The sequence below is a fragment of the Synchytrium microbalum genome, assembly GCF_006535985.1.
Source record: "Synchytrium microbalum strain JEL517 chromosome Unknown SmJEL517_scf0004, whole genome shotgun sequence".
NCBI classification, from domain to species: Eukaryota; Fungi; Chytridiomycota; class Chytridiomycetes; order Synchytriales; family Synchytriaceae; genus Synchytrium; species Synchytrium microbalum.
The window spans coordinates 222,714-241,165 of record NW_022158353.1 but is presented as its reverse complement, the minus strand read 5'-3'; the positions used below and the strand labels follow the sequence as shown (position 1 = coordinate 241,165).

The following is an 18,452-nucleotide window of genomic DNA, read 5'->3' as shown; positions in this document are numbered from 1 at the left end:
CATGGGGTAAAGGACACAAGGTAACACCCAACTTTTACGTCTCAGACGTGACAATTCCTTACTTCAACATCTCCACTAGTCACAAGCGGTGAACAAACAACCAAGAATCTCAATCTTCATTGCACTCGATGAGAATGCCAAATTGTAAGCGACAGCAACGCGTGTAATGTCGCGTCCGTGAGATCTCAAAGTTAGTATGAATAAAAATTATAACGTATGAATAAAAATTGCTGTCATGTTTGTGAACTTTTGGGTTTGATCTTCTTCGCAGTCACATAGGTCAGTTGAACGACGAGTTAGCTTGAGGGAAGTGGTTCTTGATCAGGTGAGCCGTTCTACGCTATATTACTGTATTTAATATGGTTGAAAAGCTTTATTTAATGATGAAGACCACGCTTCTGCAAATGAAGTGAGTTTTGTTCGGCTACCATTAACAGGCAATAGACTATGACAAGAAGTAGCTTTGAGTCAACCAAACTAGCTCTTATGCAGAACGCGCATTGGGGAGCTTCTTACATACCGACTTGAGACTTGTTCGCTACAGGATGCTGACTACTAGTCGTATCTAAATATTCTATGAGTCCTTGCCAAAGAAAGATCTCTCTGTCCTCTCGATGGCCTTGAGCGACGGGTGGTTTCTTGTTGCTTTTCTGTCCACCATAACCGCATAATTCTTGTGTGGAGGAATCCTCTATGTCATTGCACTAGTGTACCATTTAAAGTGTCGTATCGAAATGAAGTCCGCTGTGTGCTGACTTGGACGGAAACTTTCATCTTCACCCTATGACTTGAAGGACTTTCAATTGCTCAACAACACGCCAATTACAAGCTTGTGATACACAGATACATTGCTACCATCTACACTGCTACCACCAACATCCTCAGTACCATTCCTAGCAGCGCTATCCTTCTTAAACCCAATCTCCCACCCAACATCATGCGCCTTCCCACTCACAGCAACAGCCCATACGCTCTTGAAGCCAGCAATTCCTCATACAGTGAATTCAGACAATTCCGATCGCCGATAAATTGGATGTACTGCGACACATGCACGTACACAACATTTCGATATTGACCACACTTCATATGTGCTGTGTTTGCAAGGCAGCTGACGAGAACTCGCTTTTTCGTGGGTATGCAAGCCAATGGCCTGCTATCGTGCTGCATAGTAGCGCTGTATGTGTCTAAATGGCATGCCTTGCTGTTTCAGTTTCCGTAGCCTCGATGAACGGCTATTGATGAATCCATACCAGTCATGTTTTGCAGTGTAAGAGCTGCGACTACCTCAGTGAGTAAGTGGATGTAAAACTCGTGAGACTCTATCGTTGACATACTCTCTGTGGTGTTGATCATCAACACTGATGGACAACCCCATCAAATTCTCCTCTCAGGCTGTTTGCAATTCGACGCTACGAGGACTCTGATAAGTATACCCACTGATCGATGTGACCGGGTCTGGTATATATACAAATCAGCATCTCTTGGTTGGCGATTGAAGACACGGCACCTCGTCATTTTTATAATTCACGACAACATCACCAAGGTATTTTTGTGTAGAGGAGAAAAATGAACAAAAGTGAAAATCCATGTCGTGGTATTATAGAGGCCGTTCGGGTGTTTATTTTGTTGACTTGATTGTCGAAAAAAGCTGTCCAAGCCGTAACTCGAAATCAGGGAATGTCCCCTTCTTGGGGGGAATCACCCAAGTTCTGTGTTCCCTTCTCTCTTCGCCAACTCAGATGAAGTTCTTATTGATGGAGGTGCTTCAAGAGATTGAGCATAGGCTCACTTGAAAAGTTTTGGGGTGTTTGGTGTTGAATATTCACAAGCGTTTCCCCAATATATGTTTCGTACTTGATATCTACCAGCTTCAACAAAAGAGCACAATCCCACCTAGCATCAGAATCAAACTTCTATTTCATTATTAATTAACCTATTATAACTGTACGTGGTATGCTTCTTCTAACCCCATCTATTTTCTATCCCCCTCTCTACTCCCACTTCTCGACTCTGATAAATCAACGTCACTAATCTCATTCCGTTCCTCGTCCGACGACTTCTTCTCTCCCCTACTAGCACCACTACTACTCTCATCAACTCCCATCACACCATCATCCACGCTCTCCAACGACACATTCTTTAAATTCATTTCCTCATCTCGTGCCTTTATACTGAGTTTCTGAATCCATTTTTGGAAGAGCGTTACGAATATGGCACCAATGAGGAGTTGGATTGCGTGATACATTAAAAGTGGGATTGCGAGGATTCCTTTTGTGGGGTCGTTGGCGAAGATTACTTGTATGAGGGGCACGCCGAGGGATACTGTTTTTGTAGCGGCGCACATTACGATGGCGACCTGGTCGAGATGGAGTGGTGGGTTAGTTTTGTCGTCAACATTCAATTCAGCAATTTTTTTTGTTCTGATAGCAAACAACACGGCGCAAAAACAGGTAAACCGAATATCACAACTGCAACTTACAGTGTCAGCAGGCGTAAACCCAAACCACCTCACCCTCGAAATCCCAAACGCAACGCCCGAGAAACTCACAAACACCACCAAATTCAGCAATATCACCACCACCATATCAGCACCCCCAACCAGACTCGTACTTCCACCGGCAAAAGTATCACAGAATGCCGCCCATACTAGCAAGAGGAGACAAATAGACGAAATCATTCCGAATTTGATGCGTGCTTGTAGCCATTCGACGGAATCGGAGAAGAGGAAGCGGATTATTTGGCCGATTACGAGAGGGATTACGACCGTGTATGTTAGGTCGAGGAAGATCGCGCCGTATTGGACGGAGGAGGATGTGCCGCTTGATGGACCTCCTGGTGTAGACGAGGTGAAATGCGTTGATAAGATGCGCTTTCTGCTTTCGCTCTGTCTGTTTTTTGCTTGGTTTCTATACGACATACCAGTAAATGCAATGATGAGCACCGGACTCAAGAAAACACCAATAATATTCCCCATCACGGCATTCGTTAACGCTGCAGGCTCATTACCACCAGCCTTCTTGGTCATTGTCACGTTTGAAGCGATCGTTGTTGGAGTTGCTGCAACACAAGCAAAGAGTCAGTAATGGAACACTGTGCATGTTACTTTGATGATCATACCAAGTGCAATCATAAGTCCATGCGCCAGCACCTGATTGTAACCCAGCGCGAGCAAGATCTTGCCAATTGCGAAGCCGACAGCTGGAAATACGCCGAGAGACAAGAGCTGTATGAGGAGATGGGTTCGCCATTGTAGGAGGGTCTTGCCTAGGACGGATGTTTTGAGTGATAGGCCTGATCTGTTGTGTGAAGAGATGATGTTAGAGTGTTATTAGAATACAAGTGAGTTGTAAGAGTCAGATACGATGATCATGGTGGGTGATGAGCTGGCAGCACCAACAAAAAAAAACGGCAGCAATCAAGGACATACAGCAAGAAGATGATCCCCGTTGCTCCATAATGGACACTATACTCTGATCGAATGTACCCTCCCTTCTGTCCTAGCCGTGGAAAGGCAGCTGCGAGTCCGATCGATGCTCTACAAGAAGTCAAGTTAGCACATGTCTGCGATCACATCTATCCAAATCTGCATTAATACCCCAAAGCAAACAGAAACCACTGTGCAGAAATCCAAGCCCATGTCTCTTTTATCCTGTTTCGTTTGGGCTTGGAGTCGCTTACAGCAGTTGTGTTTGATGAGGTTGTCGGTTGTGATGACATTCGTTGAATGTAGTCGGAGGAGAGTCCCGGATGAGTGAATCTAGTAGATCCCGTATAGATCTATCTGCGTATGGGTGCTAGAATGGTAGCGATTGAAAAGATGATTCTAGTCAGTCAAACAAATTGTGTCATTTAAGGGTGCCGACCGTGGGATCAAGATATGGCTTTGTATGAGAGCTTTTATGTAGCGATCTTACCTTTTATGAGGGCTGCTGGTATCTAATGAGATGTGTCTGATCAGCTTCCGTCTTGTAAATGGTCGAAATGATCAAATGTTGAAGTGATTGCTTCAAAAACACGTTTCTTTAGATCAATTTACAAGCTTCGAACTTCGAACTTTGAGTAAATAACGCGTGAGAATAACAACCTTACTTGAAACTTGATCGCTCTCTGTCTCTTCTCTTCACACACACACAGAGCTCAAACTCCAAACTCGATAAAACAGCGACAATGTCAGCTCAAGCAAAACCACCCCTAACAGACGATGCCGATTCGTCGGATGACGATGACGAGGATTTCAACATTGAAGGTACTTACACCCTTGCGTCATTACATTACTTGACGCTAACAAATTCACGTTAATAGATGCACGCGAAGAACTCGACCTATCCGAAGAAGACGACGAAGAAGGAGACCATATCGACAAGGTCGCAGACAGAGAAGACGCGTCTACACTATCATCTACCAGTGCAAAGAGAAAGAGGACAAAGAAGGGTAGTGGTAGCAGCAAAAAGACATCAAAACGACCACGCAAGACAAAGGGGGGTGACAAGGTTAAAAATTTGAGGTCTGTTGCGTATATATGTTCACATTTATTCGATTTTTACTAATTCTTTACTATTGCAGACAAACAGTGCTGCGAGTCGAAGGTGAAGCAGATCCAGCACCAAAACCAACTCGGCAGATACAAGATGAAGAGGACGAGAATGAGCAGCGGCATGAATCTCATTCGATACTGCAACAGGAAGAGGATGCTAGACGGAAGCAGTTGGTGGATTCGTTATGGATGGAAATGAATCAGCCTGTTAATAGGGATGGCAAGACACGAACAGTTGAGTGTCTATTGGTGAGCATGCACGATCGTTTTGTTCGCGATGCTGACGTTGTGAAAAACTCCTTGCTAGATATCGATTAAAGCAACAAATCCAACCAAACCAATCGTCGAAGCAACCAAAGTGTATCAATATGCTGGCAAGCAATTCGCGTAAGCTAAACCAAAAAAAGCTTTGCAGATCTTCATAATAAACTCACATGTTAACACCTCCTTAGCGTCTCGGCATCAGGAACAGTAATCCAACCCACCCAACCAACTGCTCCAACAACCACAACCCCATCCATCCCTGCAGACCCAAACGCCAAACCACCCCTCCCCCGCCGCCAACGCATAGACCTCGACGCCATAGCAGCCAAATATGGCGTCGCTGCCGAAGTCCAAAAGCTGACATCCCTCGAGAAATCAAAATTGGACTGGCAGCAGTTTGTGTCCAAGGAAGGGATTGCGGATGAATTGAAACTGCATAATAAGGACGGGTATCTGGAGAAAAAGGCGTTTCTGGACAGGGCTGATGAGCGGGTGGCTGAGAATGTGGGGAACATGAGGAGGGCTGGGAATGAGGCGAGGAGATGAAGAGGAGGAGTGTGGGAATTGGTGGGTGGATTTGGTGGTCGGAGGAGTGTGTTGTTGTGGTGGGGAGGATGTAATAATTATATTTGAAATGTCGCATGTATAAACGTTGTTACATGTATAAATGTCGCATATGTCGCATTTGTGAAACCTTTTAAAACTAGATGTCTTTATTGTAGGTGTATCTCACATTTTGAGTTGGCTTTTGGTTTAATTATGATTTGAGCGTAGATTATTTATAGAACGAAAGATCAGGGTTGGCGAAGAAAGTCTTATCCAGAACGGGAACTGTTTCCAACTACCCACCAAGCGAACTCCGGTATTAGTATGCTGCGTTTTCAGATTCAGATTGTTGGTTGAATAGCCACTTTTAAGCAAGCGAGCTAACTCATTTGCATTTGCTGCAATGACTGGTGTTGCTTAAAGTGACTATCACCTCTAAATCTGAAATGCTTCTATGGTGCCTCACTGCCGAGCTAGCTCCGTCAATAATGGGTCATCCGAGCTGACTCGTCACCACCGGACACGATAGATTGCTTTCAATCTGAATGAAACAGCCGTGATGTCGTCCCTCGGCCTCCTTCTCTAATCCTGTCCTCCCGTTAATATTGTCCTCCCCTTCATATCCAGATGGCAACCAGCCTTTCATCAATATCTCGTTGTAAGAAAGGGAGAGAGTGCTGTGGTTAGCATCCAACTCCAATCAAAACCGCTACAAGAGATCCAAACAAAAACCACCACACGGTTGGGGCAATGCAAGTCTTATCCAGCACGGGAGCGAACCCACAGACTAGCGCTCGAGCTAACCCGGGTAGTTATGCTGGGTGTTTCGAAACTCAGGGTTGACTTAAATAGCCACCTTCTAACAAAACGAGCTAACCCTCCACCATCATTCCGGTGGTTTGCTTACGCAGGATACTACTCTTCTGGATCCAAAAATGCCTCCATTGTGCCACACTGTCGAGCTGACCCCGCGTTTTCTTAGCATGGATTGAACTGATCCTCACCAGGAAGAAAACCAGCAGTAGCAAATAGTCTTGACAGTCTGCTATCTGATTACGCAGTAAACAGCGACTTTGTTGCATTGGGTCGGTAGCCCGCACAGGCAATAGCATTCCTTTTTACATGTTTGATGTTGACGGTTCTCACAGAAGCCTAGTGTAAAAGGAAGGGTGAATATTCGTACCTGCCGTGATTGAGGTGTAAAGATAACATCCAGCGGCAAACAATTAGCTAAAACAACTGACCTGTCACATACCTGTCATCCCTCAAAACAATCCACAAAACGCAAAATCGTAGAACAGAACAGAGATGGCACTAAACAGAACTTTTGTCTTGTCAGCTAAAGGATGCATGCCTATGCCCGCCTTTGGCCTCGTAAGTAAACATTATTAGCAACATCCGAGTTCAAACCATGATCGAAAGCTTAAAACTTACGGAACAATGGTTGTAGGGAACATGGCAGTCAAAACCAAATGAAGTCAAGCAAGCCGTCCTAAATGGTACGTATCTGACCGTGTCTTGCTTCCTGCTTGTTTGCATTGGCCGATCGCAAGTCTTGTACACCTACATCGTGGACGCACATCAAAACATTTGGAGTGTTGGAAGCTTAGCAGCTGAACCCTCCATTTCTGGGAGCATACGAGCTTAAAGCCTCAAAGATTTGGAGGCCGACCGCTTGAAACACTTGAAACTCGACAGTTGAAGAGCATTGCACAGACTTGAAACTTTGACGCTGACACCAACCATCAAACACGTTCCAAATTATAGCGCTTCAAGCAGGCTACCGTCACATCGATGCAGCCGCTATCTATGGCAATGAAAACGAGGTCGGAGAAGCTCTCGTGGAGAGCAAAGTTCCTCGTGAACAAGTATTCATCACTTCAAAGCTATGGAATGACCGTCATCGCAAAGAATACGTTGAAGGGGCTTGCAGGACTACATTGAAAGACCTCAAGACTTCTTATTTGGACTTGTATTTGATGCATTGGGTATGTATCATTGTGGTGTTGGAACGTTTGAAACTTTGAAGCGTGTTGATAAACCACGCATCGTTTTTAGCCTATCGCATTCAAACTGGCCGATGACGGAAAAGGGTCAGCCAAGAATGCTGATGGATCTATGGTCATTGACGATTGTCCCATTTCTGAGACTTGGGCTGCTATGGAGTCGTTGGTTGATAAAGGTCTTGTCAAAGCTATTGGGTGTGTATGATGGCGCAAAAGAAACACTGTCTACAGTTGTATGATAAACCTAATCCCTTTGTTTCTAGAGTCTCCAACTTTTCAATAGCAAGGATTCAAGAACTGTTGAAAACAGCGAAAATTACTCCTGCCGTCAACCAGGTTTGCTCTACAGCAGAAAAACTAAACTGCATCCATCTCCAGAATAACACGAATCTGCTTTTTATTAGGTCGAATTACATCCATACAACCCCCAAAATGACCTCCTAGCGTTTTGCAAAAAGCACAACATCCTATTGACTGCTTACTCGCCATTCGGTTCTGGACGATCACCATCATTGTTTGATGACGACGTGCTACTGAAGATTGCAAAGAAATACAACAAGTCTGTTGCTCAAGTTCTCGTATCCTGGCAGATTCAACGGGGTGTTTCTGGTAAGTGATGGAGCGGAGTGTGCATAATATGAGATTTCGTGATTTTTTTCCCGAGTATGAATTGCCACTCTTGACTGCATACTGAATCGTACTTTATAGTGATCCCCAAATCCGTTACTCCAGCTCGTATTGCCGAGAATTTCCAGGATTTTATACTGGAAGATTCAGATATGGCATTGATTAACGAATTAGGTACTACCAAGCCGTTGAGATACTTGAAGCCATATGAATGGGCTGGTTGGGGTAGGTTTATGCCTGGAACGAGCTTGTAAATGTTGAGGTTCTGATCTCCTTGATTGCTATTAGGAAACCCCGACGTTTTCGGCGACGCTCCCGCTAAAATTTAGAAAAGGAGGGAGATTTTTGGCAACTGATACGCTTTTTATATCATGACGAATCCAAAAACCAATAGAAGTGCCTCCTGTCCAACAACGGCGTGTTTTGGATGCTCTACAGTAGAGAATCAACAAGGTTTAACAGTAGGACTAGATGGGAAACGACGCGAAAATATCGAAGCTGGTTCTGCCAACACGCAAAGAGGCAAATAATTCGCTTCGGAGTTCCAAAATAGTTGCTGACGTGCAGACTTGTGCGATCGTACAAATGCAAAGCACCGATGGCCACTTGAAACCAACCAACCATCCTGGAAGCTCATGACGTGTATGCGTAAACGAATCTCGCTTTTGATTCAACTCTCGCTTTGATTCCTCCTCCCGAAAGTTTTCGTCTTTCTTTTTCAGCAAAACGCAGTCGACCGTTGGGCCTGCTGAAACAACCTCTTAAAAGAGAACTAGGCCTAGAACGTGACGAGAGCTGCTATATATCAGCATGGCAGCGAGGTATATGGGCGATGGTGGCCCTCGTAGACGTGACCGATCACCGGGAGGTCCGATTCGAAAAGCAATGTCCCAACCCAAAAACCAGCGAATGCCACCACCACAAGCCAAACCGGCTCTCTTTGTGCCTGAGAAGCCTGCTTTTACTAATGACGGAGAAGTTTTTATGCCTCCTCCGGATATCATGGATGAGCTTAAAGTGCGACTGGGAGGTAATGAAATTTATGTGGTGGTTTGAATTTGGGTTTGCAAGCTCAGACGCATGGTATTTGTGTGCCAAGATCAGGCTGGATCTAATTCGAATGCTTGTGTACTTTGTACTAGGTCGAGCTCCTCACGCCGACTATGACGGTTATGGACCACCATCACCACGCTCACCAGCAGGACCACGTTACGACGACTACAACCCATATAGCAACAACATAACCAATAATAACGACCGAGAAAACATATACACCACATCCCCCACATCAATCCAAAACCCATATCCATCACCAAACCACCACCACCTCCCAACAAAATCATCTCTCAAACGAAACAAGAACTATGCTACATACCCTGTATTGAACATCCCGCCTCGAGACGAATCATTCAGCGCTCAAGAAGTCGAACTGCCTGATGAGCTAAAGATGCATCAGGCCCAAGTGTTGCGCAAACTGAATCATAGTAATGGGGATGCGAATGGGAAGCATTTGCGGAAGGAGGTATCGCTTGATGAAGGGCTGGGATTAGGCACTAGATTAGGAAGGGACGTACATGTCGCTAGTCCTGTGCCTGGTGCATCGTCAAGTAAGAAAAGTAAAGCTGTAAAGTCACCGAAATCACCAACATCCAAGAAGGGTATATTTGGACGCTTTGGACGTAAACATAATCCCGACAACAGTGACTCGTCTGACAACGAAGACGGTGGTGATGAAGACGACGACAGTATCGTCATAGAGGAAGCTGAATACGAGATTGACAACCATGGACGACGAATCCCTGTTAATGCTCGAAGAGCTATATCACCATCGCCGAAATCACCTCGGAATAACCAGCCCAATAACATCAGAGGAGACCCGATGCCACGACACAGAGCCATATCACCGTCCCGACACGACGACGATGATGAAGACTACCCGCCTAAACAACGTGCACGGCCAATAGAACAACCGAAAGCTGGATTTGCTGGCAAATCCGCTAGAGCTGCGTCACCCAGAGGTCGACCTACTAAAGCAGATGTCGCTGCACCGAGGGATAGAGTTAGGTCACCATCGCAGCCACAGAAGAATGGGAAGAAGAATAATGTGTATAGTGACGATGATGAGTTTTCGCCTGTTAGAGCTGGCGGTGGTGGAGCACCAAGGAATAGAGGTATGGCACCTGTTGATGCGGGAAATAGACCGAGGGATGATGAGGGGGCGAAGAAGAAGGGGTGGGGACGGCGGTAGATTTAAATGTGATTGGAATGCTAGTATTGAAAATGGTGATTTGGATTAAAGTGTGGTCATTGGTTTAATATATGTGATGTTTTGTAGTGTATATTATAAGTAACAAGGAAGAATATATGTACAACTTGCACGTATACAAGAGCAGCATTAAAGGATAGCAACAAAGCGAGCAAAAAAATCGTTACCACTTTATTCGGAGATCTCACAAGTGTTGACAACCCCAGCTCTAACATCACCCCACACAAAATGTCATTAATACATCCCACCTGTATCTTCCGATGCTCGACATGCATAGGAGAAGGTAACAATGATGTCTTTTCATTAATCGACAAGTGAATTCATAACTGCTCAATGATGTCAAATAACAGTTTTCATGATTTCCGCGTCCCTCTGGAAGTGCCGATGATACGATTCAAAGGAATACGCTTGTATGATTTCGAACACAGGTCAAACTTACTTGCGTTATTGCCGTTCAAAAATGATGATGATGAGCAAAACACAACCTAATGACGAAATGACGTTGCTCAAGACATGAAAACTACCAATCCTACTCGTTCCAATGGCGTAGCTACTTCCAAATGAGCGTCCTGTCAGAGAATGAATGTTGTGTAAACGTAGTCATTGATTGATTGATTGGTTCAATGAATCTTTGTATAGAAAAAAATGTATGTACAACATGCACAAAAAACATCAGCGAATATCTCCAAATGTCGTTCTCTCATATAAACACCTCAGAACTCCTCACAACCCCACCTCTAAAATTCCTCAACACATGACTCCTCTCCATCTGACTCTCCCGATATGCAGCATGCACATGAGAAGGCAGCAGTGGCGTCCTTTCACTAACCGACTTCCCGAATAGTGAATTCATACCTGCCAACGATGCTAGATAATCATCATCGTCTTCTTCATCTTCGTCCATATTCATGTTGTTATTATGTTCGTTATCTGCGACGGCAGGAGTAACAGCACCACTACTTGTTGATGTCTTTTTACGTTTCGATAAATCCCATTCCTGTTTTATTCGGAGTGCCGTTTCTGTTAGGTTTCCGACCATGTCGTAGGATAGAAAGCCGAGGATGTCGATTATTTCGGTGTTTGATTTTGATTCGTAGGTTCTATGTTTAAGAATTGTTAATGGGTTGGTGTTTAATCTTTGTCCTTAGAAATGACTGTCAGATGACAGCAAAAAAACACTTTCAGAACTCAATAATTGACTCTTGTCGAACGAAATAACCTTACCCAGTAAGACCACACCATTCCCGAAACTTTTTAGCCTTCTTATACGTGAAAGAAGCACCTCGACATTCAGTCCATCTCTTGTATTCTGAGCAAACCATTGATATCATGTTTTTCCGTTAGTAAAGGCAAAACGGCACCAAAAAAACTGTTCGATGTTGCGTGGGGACGGCTGAACCCTTTACCTTCAAGAGTCATCGCCTTTGTAACTTCATCTTCAGTACGTAAGCGTTGAATATGCGCTTGATGAGCTTGATCTTGCTCATCATCAAGATCTTGCTCATCATCATTATCATCGTCGTCCTCATCAGCCGAATAGTCGTCTACCATAGCGTTGAAGGATGATAATGGGTCCCACGAGAAATGGATCTATTTCGCGAAGATAACGAGAGGTATTTTTTTGTGTTTGTTGTGTAGTCTAGGTAGATTCAAACCACAGTTTGAGCTTTCAAAGACAAACTAGCATACCTTTGCTCTCTTGACTTTCATTGACTTGTCTAAAAGAAGCGATGCAAGAAAAGAGTTGGCAAAAAAAGCGAACGATTGCCTGACTCTAAACCAACCAGTTCGATTTCTTACCGGTAGTAATAACAGGACTAGCTCCACTCTCCAACAAATCTTCAGGATCAACAGCACTCCCACCATCCTTCTCACTTGTATTCCTCCTCACATCCTTCCAACTGAGATATGATCGTAGTCGACGCACCTTGGCTGGATTTCGACGTATCAGAAACACAATGTCTTCTGCTGTTATGATTCGAGAGTTTCTTTTCGTGAGGACGTGCTGTGTTGTTTGTTGGATCTAGTAGAGATGCGGGTGTGTGTTAGATGATACATCGAGAACTACTGTAACGGTTCTTTTTTTGGGTTGTTTACCAATTCCGAGATCTGGTGTTGCACGATATCTTCAATGAGTTGTACCGTTGCGTCGAGTGGTTCTGAGACTTCGCCAAAGACAAACATCATCTAATTGGATATACAGTGTTAGGTTTGTATATTTTTTGCCAAGTAGTCAAGTTCTCATAATTGAAACATTCACCATAATGACATAGCTCTCATATTGACTTACTTGCTCTATTTCCGTCCTGCAACAATGCGTGGTGAACAAAGCATGGTCAACATCCAATGTCCAAATGTTCCGTGCCAAAACACATGAGTTAAACTTACTGGTATCGATGCTACATAAAAGACACGTACAAAATCAGTTTAAATGTAAATACTGTACGTGATTCGTCCCTTCAAACACATACCTCGGTTGGTTGAGTCAGAGGTTCAATCTTGAGATTTGGAGTGGACATCTGCGACTTTGGAGGCATAGTTGGTAGAATTAGATGAGGTGGCCAGATAGTAGAAGGGACTAGAGGACTGTTGACCGTGTACTCCTTATTAAAATGTATGTTCAATGAGCTCTAATCTTGGTCGTTGTTTGAAGCTTTTAAAGAACATGAGGCTAATCATAGTTGTATTATATTAGAACTGAATCGCTGGATTAGATATAGAGTATATAGAATACCATATAGAATAATGGCTGAACAACTATCTCAACTTACGCAAATTGCTGCGACAACATCGCAATCTGGAGCAAGCTTCAAAAATCATGGTTTGCCGTCATATATCTATTCGGCCAAGGTATAAAGAAGCAACTATGCAAGTCACGTTTGATCGATTCATTTCGTGAAAGATTGCCTCTTTTCTGATTGTCGTGAAGTGACAATACAATCTGTGACTCTTCGCTCACAAAACACGAGCACACAAGACAAATATGATCATTCTATTCATGTCATCATATTAATTGCCGTTTATCTATTAGCATGTGATTGGTGCCTCATCAGCAGCCTTCTGCTCAGTCCTCGTAGGCTTCCCATTCGATTCCCTTAAAACACGAATGCAAGCATACGACTATCTGTCTATGAACGACTGTATACGAAAGACATACGCCAAGGAAGGTCTAATAGGCTTCTTTCGTGGTTGTGGACCACCACTAGTCACAGTAGCAGCAGTCAAATCGATCTCGTTTAGTATATACACGTCGACAAAGGCTAGATTGTCTGCCACAACGCAATGGAATACGGATACCAGTGTATCTGCCCTCGTTGCTATATCGACTGCTGCTGGGACGACGGCTGGTGTTGGTGTTTCGGTACTATCGTGTCCGTTGGAGCTGGTTAAGATTCAGAGACAACTTGAGAGATTGGTTTTAGCGTCGAGCGCAGCAACAACGAGGTCGAAAACAAAGTCAAGTTTTCGAGTCGCTTCTGATATCATCAGAGCTAAAGGTGTTGTTGGATTGTATCGTGGAATATCGCTTCACCTTTTGAGGTAAGTGAAAGCCCGATGCTTTGAGATACGAGCTTTTCGGTGTCTAGCAGAAACAGTTAACCATCCTTTCAATCACTTAGAGACTCTGTCGGCACAGGCATATACTTCTCCAGCTACGAATCAGCCAAACGACTATTGACTCCATCTGACAAGAAACCAGGTCCTTTGACACATCTACTATCTGGAGCAGCATCGGGAATTACCTCTTGGCTGGTCATATTTCCTGTTGATATGGTCAAGACACGAGTACAGAAGCAAATCTTGCTTGAAACGACGGGCAGTGAGAGTAAAGTGGTTGATATAGTCAAGACGATATTTGCAAGAGAGGGATTAAGAGGTTTTTATAATGGGTGGGTATATGTTGATTCTTCGTCTTCTTAACGCATAGGACATCGGTGACTTCCTCGGATACTTTTTTTTTCTATCTATTTTTTTCTCACTGGCGTTACTATCAAATGTAGATTCACTGCTACCCTATTTAGAGCTGTGCCTATACATTCCATCAACTGGATTGTTTATGAGCAAGTGGTCAAGCTGATTGAACAGAACCGATAAAATCGCTCTTGGATACTGTGAAATAACAAGCTAGGAGGTATAGAAAGCAAAACTGAACTGGATTGTGTATACAAAACGAGCCATGCTATTCTGACACGAGCTAGCCTGAATATGGTACATCAAACACGTCTTTACCTATGAACTGGACAAATTGAACCACTGCGATAAACACGATACTCATCGATATCATTATAGTATGTAAATATTCTTACTCATTAGAAATAGAACGTTAATCTATTACGCGTAGTACTTTCTGAATTGTTCATGAAACTTGCATCTTCAACACTTTTACAAAAAACATCATATAGCACAATGTCATTCATCCCAAAGCACCTAATGTTGCGATACTCTACTGTAGGGATACAGCAGTCTATAGTAGCACGACAACTGCCTGTACAATCTGTACTCGTCAAGTCTCATCATCGAAGTTTTGCAGCTGAACCAATGAAGGGAAAGACTGCAAAGATTGGTAGTAGAACCAAACAAGGTATGTTATAACTGGATTAAATTAGATGGGATTTACACATTTCGTGTCCTGAAGGGTCTTGACATTGGCGTGTTTCATCCAGTCATCAACGGTTGCTTGTTTTTTTTGGGAATCAAAACATCAAACTGACACAACCATCTATACCGCAGCCGATGAAAAGAGCGCCATCGCACTCGCACCATTCAAACCATCAGAAGGCGGCCGGACACTCCCACCCCCAATACCACACGGCGACTGCCACGACCCCATCTACCGTCGTCGCAGAGGTGGTGTCCTTCTCCGTCGCATAAACGCAGACCTAACATCCCGATACGACACAGACAACAGATCATCCCTCTTCAACCCGCTCTCCCCCTCCACATATCTAGCTCCAGGCTCTGTATTGCTACTAGAAACAATCCAATCACGCACAAAGCCAAACAAGACAATCTTCTCGGGCGTGCTGATGGATTCGCGCCGGAAGGGTGTTGGATCGAGTTTTAGTATACGGCAGATTGTGGTTGATAGTGTGGTGGAGATGCGGTTGCCATTGTATAGTCCGTTGTTGACGAGGATTAAGGTGTTGAAGAGGGTTGGGAAGGACGCTTGGAAAGGTATGACGCCAAAGCAGGTGCTGGAGAAAGTTGTTGCGGATAGTAGTAGTAGTTTGAGGGAGGTTGATGAGGTTGTTATGAGGGAGAGGGAGTTTGCTAAGAAGATGGCTGCTGCTGCTTGATGGATAAAATGGAGTAGATACATAATAGATCTCGATCTGAATAGTTACAGAACGCGTTCAATGAGCTCGTTTCGTTCAGATCTTTGGTTCTTTGGCATGACTTTGCATGCACTTTCACATGTTTTTCAACTCGCAGTAAGAAAGTCATGAGAACAACAGTCAGCTCGACGAGAATGAACAGCGTGATTAGCTTCATAGGAAGAAAAGATGTCCGAATCGCAGTCGGAATCTTCTCGTTACCAATAATCCTTCCATTGTCGGTTGCAGCATTTCCAGCTGTGGTTTTGGCTATTATTTGTAGCTATTTAATAACATGGGCAGTTTATCTTGCATGTAAGCTCTTCATGATATCATTAACTATATGATTTACAATCATATTGCCTCTTTAATTCTCGCATTCCACCGTCCAATCCCATCAAACCCGTCAACATCAAAACTCACACATTTTACCCCAATTTCAGATGCCCAACGAGACAACACCAAACGCCCCGTCTACTTCAACACTCAGCTGCCATACCTCCCCTTATCACCATACCGAGTCGCACTAGTAACAAAGGCAGCTCTCTCAGCAGTCTTCTTCTTCATTACAGACGTGCTACCAATTTCTATAAAATGGATGGCCAAGAAATGTTTTGCAAAGAGGAGCGAGAGTACGTCCAGCTCGCGTGTGTGTGAGGATATACATTATGGCAGCTCGCAGGATAAGAAGCTGGATGTGTACTGCTCGGAACCTACGGGGAGGGGTGCTGGTGAGGCTGCGACGAAGAGAGCTGATTATCCAAAATTGCCGGTGGTTATATTTATTTATGGGGGTTCGTGGAGTTCAGGTGTGTACTGACGTTGTTTTGAAGGCTTGTCGCTGTTGGGAGCACCAAAAAAAGGACAATCACTGTTCCCTCATACGTGACCGCGTCATTCACCTCACGGCATCTCTATTTATCAATAGGTGACAAGAGAATGTATGGTCCCATGGCTTCGGTAATGCAAGAAAAGGGATATGTAGTCGTAGTCCCCAACTATAGCACATTCCCAACGGGTTATCTAGCTGAAATGGTGTCGGACATTCGAGCTGTTATTGAGTGGACTGTTGCTCACATCAGGTAAATATATCACGTCGCTATTTCGAGCTTCTTATCTGAAACCAAAAAAAACGACCATCAATCTCCTCTTCGATGAATATTCAATTTTCCGCTTTTGATCAATACAGGACATATGGAGGAGACCCAAACAACTTATACATTATGGGCCATTCAGCAGGAGCACATCTAGGGGCTTATACTATAGTACATGATGCAGTTGGATCTGAAGTGAAGTTGAGCAAGTCGAATACGTCGATAGAGTTTCCGTTACCGTGTTATTCTATACCTTTGCCTCCTATTCGAGGACTTATATTGTAAGTGCAAGTGAGGCAGTTTGGGGATTGTTGAGGTTGCTTGTGTTTTGAAAGCATGGTTCGTTTGAGACGAAAGGAAAGAGTGCGGTGGTGCTGAAAGTCATGTTGGTTGCAGGATGCCTTGAAAAACGTTTGCGGCCTTTCTATGATAATATGATAATGTATCCTGTGGTGGTGTTGCGGGCCAAGTGGATTGGATGTCTTCTGCAAAGTATTCGTCGCATGGTACTCACCTCGCTTTTTGCTAATATGTGTTCTTTTTGTCTTTGATAGGCTATCGGGCGTGTACGATATTGTAGACCATTATCAATTTGAAGCCAATCGTGGTGTTGAAGAAGTGTCTGCTATGGCTCGTGTCATGGGTACGTACGTCGCCAAATATATTGAGGCTTCACTCCTATCTCCTGCGATTTTTTTGCCGAATTGTTGAGGCTGAAACCCTTTTCCACCACTTTAGGACACAAAACTAAAAAGTTCAAAGGCTCATCACCAACGTGTTTATTGGAAGCTATTGATTTCAAACTTATCCTTAACGGCAAACCAATCAGGTCACTTCCACGGAATGTGTTACTGATACATGGTGCTGATGTACGTACACATACAGTATCTTCCGGCTTTTTTTGTTTGTTTGGAAAGATGGGTCAAAGATTCAGATGTCTGTTTCAGAGACTCAGAGACAGGTTGCTGCAAAGCCTCTGACTTGTCTAACCGTTTTATTTTTATAGGACTCGACAGTGCCAGTATCATCATCACGCAAGTTTGTTCGCGCATTAGAAAAAGTCGGAGCAGATCATGTCCAGTTACATGTGTTGGAAGGGGTTGATCATTCTCAGCCTGTTACTGGCAAGTCTTGTGGTCAAAGACAAAATTTTGTTCCTGAAGAATCTAATCCGTTTTTTGCACGTGGTAGACTTGATGTTAGCAACAACACCATACTCTCAAAAATTCTTTCGACTGCTGGATCGATTCGTGTTGGATTCTACATTGAATAGTCGCAGAGCAACGCCACACTATTAGAAGTGAGTTGAAGAACTCTCCCAAAAAAGTGCAATTTATATTTTCGTTTACCGTTTGCAAGTATAATGTTTTTTTTGCTGTAAAGATCATCAGCACTAAAGAAAATAATTTTTGAGTTTGCACCCATTGAAAGCTATGCTGTTCATGTACAAACCACGATTCTTCGGCTTGGCAAGATTATTTAAAACGTTGCCTTTGGGTTCAACGGGTGCTTCTATATATGCATCTATGTGCAATGTATAAGATTAACCATAGCTGAGAAACAAATTCGATAATCAGAAGCAAAAGCGTAAATTCTCCTGACTTAGGCCTGAGCAATGCGATTTGTGCGTCGCTTTGGCCTTCATAACTTTGCTCAAGTCGTAACCCAAGATACCGATCTGCACTAACAACCAGAGACCACGTCTTTTCTTTCAATTATATATTTTAACATCACATCATGTCAAATAACAATAATTGAGATCTTTCAATCACACAAGCCTGCAAAGTCTTCACAAGTCAC

At 43.7% G+C, this 18,452-nt stretch overlaps 7 protein-coding genes across 7 annotated transcripts; 5 read left to right on the top strand and 2 right to left on the bottom strand.

The window, feature by feature from the left end:
• Positions 1–1,972: 1,972 nt before the first annotated feature.
• On the bottom strand, positions 1,973–3,717 carry SmJEL517_g01179 (uncharacterized protein; the record flags this gene model as incomplete). The annotated part of the gene is made up of 6 exons (XM_031167107.1): positions 1,973–2,356; positions 2,480–2,832; positions 2,920–3,057; positions 3,118–3,296; positions 3,428–3,535; positions 3,596–3,717. The coding sequence occupies 6 exons, from the start codon at positions 3,715–3,717 to the stop codon at positions 1,973–1,975; spliced, it is 1,284 nt and encodes a 427-aa protein (XP_031026814.1).
• A 450-nt stretch (positions 3,718–4,167) lies between these two features.
• SmJEL517_g01178 (uncharacterized protein) lies at positions 4,168–5,344 on the top strand (the record flags this gene model as incomplete). The annotated part of the gene is made up of 5 exons (XM_031167106.1): positions 4,168–4,246; positions 4,303–4,504; positions 4,564–4,783; positions 4,842–4,921; positions 4,987–5,344. 5 exons carry the CDS (start codon positions 4,168–4,170, stop codon positions 5,342–5,344), a joined length of 939 nt encoding a protein of 312 aa, XP_031026813.1.
• A 1,308-nt stretch (positions 5,345–6,652) lies between these two features.
• On the top strand, positions 6,653–8,306 carry SmJEL517_g01177 (uncharacterized protein; the record flags this gene model as incomplete). The annotated part of the gene is made up of 8 exons (XM_031167105.1): positions 6,653–6,718; positions 6,795–6,843; positions 7,112–7,332; positions 7,403–7,545; positions 7,614–7,686; positions 7,755–7,959; positions 8,059–8,202; positions 8,266–8,306. 8 exons carry the CDS (start codon positions 6,653–6,655, stop codon positions 8,304–8,306), a joined length of 942 nt encoding a protein of 313 aa, XP_031026818.1.
• Positions 8,307–10,943: 2,637 nt separating this feature from the next.
• Positions 10,944–12,780, bottom strand: SmJEL517_g01176 (uncharacterized protein; the record flags this gene model as incomplete). The annotated part of the gene is made up of 9 exons (XM_031167104.1): positions 10,944–11,343; positions 11,468–11,552; positions 11,650–11,833; positions 11,933–11,961; positions 12,044–12,266; positions 12,341–12,430; positions 12,534–12,549; positions 12,632–12,642; positions 12,715–12,780. 9 exons carry the CDS (start codon positions 12,778–12,780, stop codon positions 10,944–10,946), a joined length of 1,104 nt encoding a protein of 367 aa, XP_031026817.1.
• Positions 12,781–12,988: 208 nt separating this feature from the next.
• SmJEL517_g01175 (uncharacterized protein) lies at positions 12,989–14,338 on the top strand (the record flags this gene model as incomplete). Its single annotated transcript, XM_031167103.1, has 4 exons — positions 12,989–13,093; positions 13,275–13,783; positions 13,864–14,133; positions 14,245–14,338. The coding sequence occupies 4 exons, from the start codon at positions 12,989–12,991 to the stop codon at positions 14,336–14,338; spliced, it is 978 nt and encodes a 325-aa protein (XP_031026816.1).
• A 312-nt stretch (positions 14,339–14,650) lies between these two features.
• Positions 14,651–15,540, top strand: SmJEL517_g01174 (uncharacterized protein; the record flags this gene model as incomplete). The annotated part of the gene is made up of 2 exons (XM_031167102.1): positions 14,651–14,825; positions 14,975–15,540. 2 exons carry the CDS (start codon positions 14,651–14,653, stop codon positions 15,538–15,540), a joined length of 741 nt encoding a protein of 246 aa, XP_031026815.1.
• Positions 15,541–15,713: 173 nt separating this feature from the next.
• On the top strand, positions 15,714–17,950 carry SmJEL517_g01173 (uncharacterized protein; the record flags this gene model as incomplete). Its single annotated transcript, XM_031167101.1, has 8 exons — positions 15,714–15,873; positions 16,002–16,367; positions 16,487–16,640; positions 16,748–16,933; positions 17,207–17,295; positions 17,391–17,521; positions 17,659–17,788; positions 17,844–17,950. 8 exons carry the CDS (start codon positions 15,714–15,716, stop codon positions 17,948–17,950), a joined length of 1,323 nt encoding a protein of 440 aa, XP_031026822.1.
• Positions 17,951–18,452: the final 502 nt, after the last annotated feature.